Source organism: Macrobrachium nipponense, chromosome 19 (assembly GCF_015104395.2).
Source record: "Macrobrachium nipponense isolate FS-2020 chromosome 19, ASM1510439v2, whole genome shotgun sequence".
Lineage (NCBI taxonomy): Eukaryota > Metazoa > Arthropoda > Malacostraca > Decapoda > Palaemonidae > Macrobrachium > Macrobrachium nipponense.
This window is the reverse complement of record NC_061088.1, coordinates 21,237,869-21,240,657: the sequence shown is the minus strand read 5'-3', so window position 1 is coordinate 21,240,657 and position 2,789 is coordinate 21,237,869. Positions and strand designations below refer to the sequence as shown.

At 43.0% G+C, this 2,789-nt stretch overlaps 2 protein-coding genes across 2 annotated transcripts; both read left to right on the top strand.

The window, feature by feature from the left end:
- Window positions 1–329: 329 nt before the first annotated feature.
- Window positions 330–962, top strand: LOC135211222 (uncharacterized). The gene is made up of 2 exons (XM_064244474.1): window positions 330–346; window positions 628–962. The coding sequence occupies exon 2, from the start codon at window positions 660–662 to the stop codon at window positions 960–962; it is 303 nt and encodes a 100-aa protein (XP_064100544.1). The 5' UTR covers window positions 330–346; window positions 628–659.
- A 535-nt stretch (window positions 963–1,497) lies between these two features.
- On the top strand, window positions 1,498–2,079 carry LOC135211218 (piggyBac transposable element-derived protein 3-like). Its single transcript, XM_064244457.1, has one exon. The coding sequence runs from the start codon at window positions 1,498–1,500 to the stop codon at window positions 2,077–2,079; it is 582 nt and encodes a 193-aa protein (XP_064100527.1).
- The last annotated feature ends 710 nt before the right edge of the window (window positions 2,080–2,789 follow it).

Genomic DNA, 2,789 nt, shown 5'->3' with positions numbered 1-2,789 from the left:
AATAGTGATGATTTATAGATGTTAGGTTCATGTGCATATAAATTATTACCTTACAAGGGATTGAATGAGAGGTGTTTTTGTTAGGGAAACGTTACATTTTTCTTTCATACATGATTTTAAAGTTGTTTTTTTTTATTTTTGCAGTTTTCAAAGCAGTATGTTTTATGGGCAACGCAATGCTGCATTGGAGACTCAGGAACGTGTACCATGGGTAGCCCCTGACGACGCTGAAGGAAGTGATGTCGACGTGAGCCCTTTGGACATTGACAGTGATGATGACGACCCTACCTACGTTCCTGACGAAGGCCTTACTCAGGACGATGCTTTGACCCTCCTAACTCTAGAGGTTAGTATGAGACATCCTTAGAGAGAGAGAGAGGAGAGAAGAGAGAGAGAGAGAGAGAAATGTGTTGTAAACATTGTATTTAAAAGTCTCGTTGTTATAATGGTATTTAAATTTGTTGCCCTTTAAATGGTTTGTAAACATTGGGTATTTTAAAAACTTATTTGTTTACTTGCATACTCACTGACATACACGTGCACACACATGCATACTCACTTGACATACACATGCATGCGCACACACACATTTACTGTTTTACTAATGTTACTTTATTCTTGTTTCAGCTCGCAAGGTCAATGTTGTTGTCCCTCAAGCGATGCCTATGGAAGAGGAAGGTGAGCCTAACCCTAAGAGGTCTCGTGCTGATGAATGGAAGAAGGAAGACATTGATATCCGTGCCCTGCCCAACTTCATTCATCAGAAGCCTGACTATTTGAGGGAACCTTATGAATATTTCTCCCAGTTCTTCACAACTGAATTGAGGGAACACATTGTGTATCAATCCAACCTGTACTCAAGACAGAAGGATGTAGGCAGCAACTTCCACATGTCAGAAGAGGATCTCATGGTTTTCCTTGGCCTCATCGTGTACATGGGCCTGGTTCCTCTCCTAGCATAGTTGACTTCTGGGCCGTGAAGACCAGGATTCCTCAAGTTGCAGACTTCATGTCCAGGAACCGCTTCAAGGCAATTCGATCTTCCCTTCACTTCAGCGACAATGATCAGGCAGCTGCATCCCAAGATCGGTTCTTCAAGGTGAGAGTCCCCTTCACCAAGGTCACCAGAGAGTTCCTGAAAGTTCCTGAGACTCCTATCCACTCCATTGATGAAGTGATGGTCGCCTATAAGGGCACAAGGGCTGGTAACCTTCGCCAGTATGTCGCAAGAAGCCTGACAAGTGGGGCTTCAAGTTGTTCTGCCGCTCCAGTGTGGATGGGTTTGTGCATGATATTCTCATGTACCAAGGGGAGACAACCTTTGTGAGCCACCATACTATGCTATCTGAAGAGGAGAAAGCATGTCTGTAACTTCCAAGTTTGTTGTCGCCTTAGTGAATACCATCAAGGACCCCAGAAACTCAGCAGTGTATGCAGACAACTACTTCACAAGTATAGGGTTGGCCAAGTACCTGAGATCACAGTATGGATGCCGGTATGTGGGCACTGCCAGGGAAAAACCGAGTTGGTCATCCTCCCCTGACGTCTGTGAAGGAGATGAACAAGAAAGCGACACAAAGGGGGACACTGGACTATGTCTCTTCTGATGGCATCCTTGTTGCAAGATGGAAGGACAACAGCGTTGTGACAATCTTGTCCTCTGATGTTGGTGTGGAGCCCATGGGAACAGTGGAGCGGTACGACAGGGCAGCCAAGAAGAAGGTTCCCATTCCTTGCCCATCTGTCATCCAGATGTACAACAACCGCATGGGGGGCATTGACAAGAGTGACATGTTGACACACCTGTACAGGACCCCCTTCAAAGCAAAGAGGTACTACATGAGGCTCTTTGCTTACCTCCTTGACTTGATCATCTGCAACACCTGGATTTTGTACAAGAGGGATTGCCTGGCTTTGCAGGAAAACCCCCCCCAAGCCGCTCAAGGACTTCCGTCTGGATATCTCCAATTGGCTCAGAAGCTTCAAGTCGTCAACCTTCAGAATAACCAGGAATTCTCTTGGCACCAGAGATTTTGCTTTGCCAAGAAGGGGCCAATGGGCAGTTGTGCCAAGTATTGAGACACGCCAGAATGCCACTGCCCTACACATGCCAAAGCATGTCTCCATGAGGCAGACTTGCAAGTTCTGTTCTGGTGCAGGCCACATCCACAGATCCCGCTGGATGTGTGAGGATTGCAAGGTGGCCCTTTGCCTTACTGAAGAAAGGAATTGTTTTGCTTTGTTCCATAAGATTTCGAAATAAGTTGTTTGTTATGAGAGTTGTTTATAGTGTTTTGTCTATTTTTATACTATTTTTGTATTATTTTATTTACAGTGTTTTGTGTATTTATATACTATTTTTGTATTCGAGTTTTTTTATAGTGTTTTCTGTATTTTTATACTATTTTTGTATTTATTGTATACTTATTTTTTATATTAATTAGAAATTTGTTAAAGCCATATATGTGTTTCTATTATACATTGTGGAACAAAAAAAAGTGATTCATCAATAATAATCATATGTGTGGGCGAATCAACATTATTTATAAACTTGAAAAAGTTGCCCGCACGGCCAATAGATCCCATACGGGATGAGCGTGGTCCGCCTAAGGTCGCCCGAGGCTCCCATACGGGATACTTCATTGCATGTAATTATTTCGCTTACTTTGGAAATTTTGTAAAAGTGCACAAGAGTAAAAGGTCTTGTATTTACTCGTACTATAACATACTAAAAGGATTTTTTTATATTTCCCATAAAACCCAGGGTGGACTTTAAAGGGTTAAAGCCG

Bases quoted from the DNA above. Each gene is read 5' to 3' on its own strand.
- LOC135211218 (XM_064244457.1), top strand. From the start codon at position 1,498: ATGTGGGCACTGCCAGGGAAAAACCGAGTTGGTCATCCTCCCCTGACG.
- LOC135211222 (XM_064244474.1), top strand. From the start codon at position 660: ATGCCTATGGAAGAGGAAGGTGAGCCTAACCCTAAGAGGTCTCGTGCT.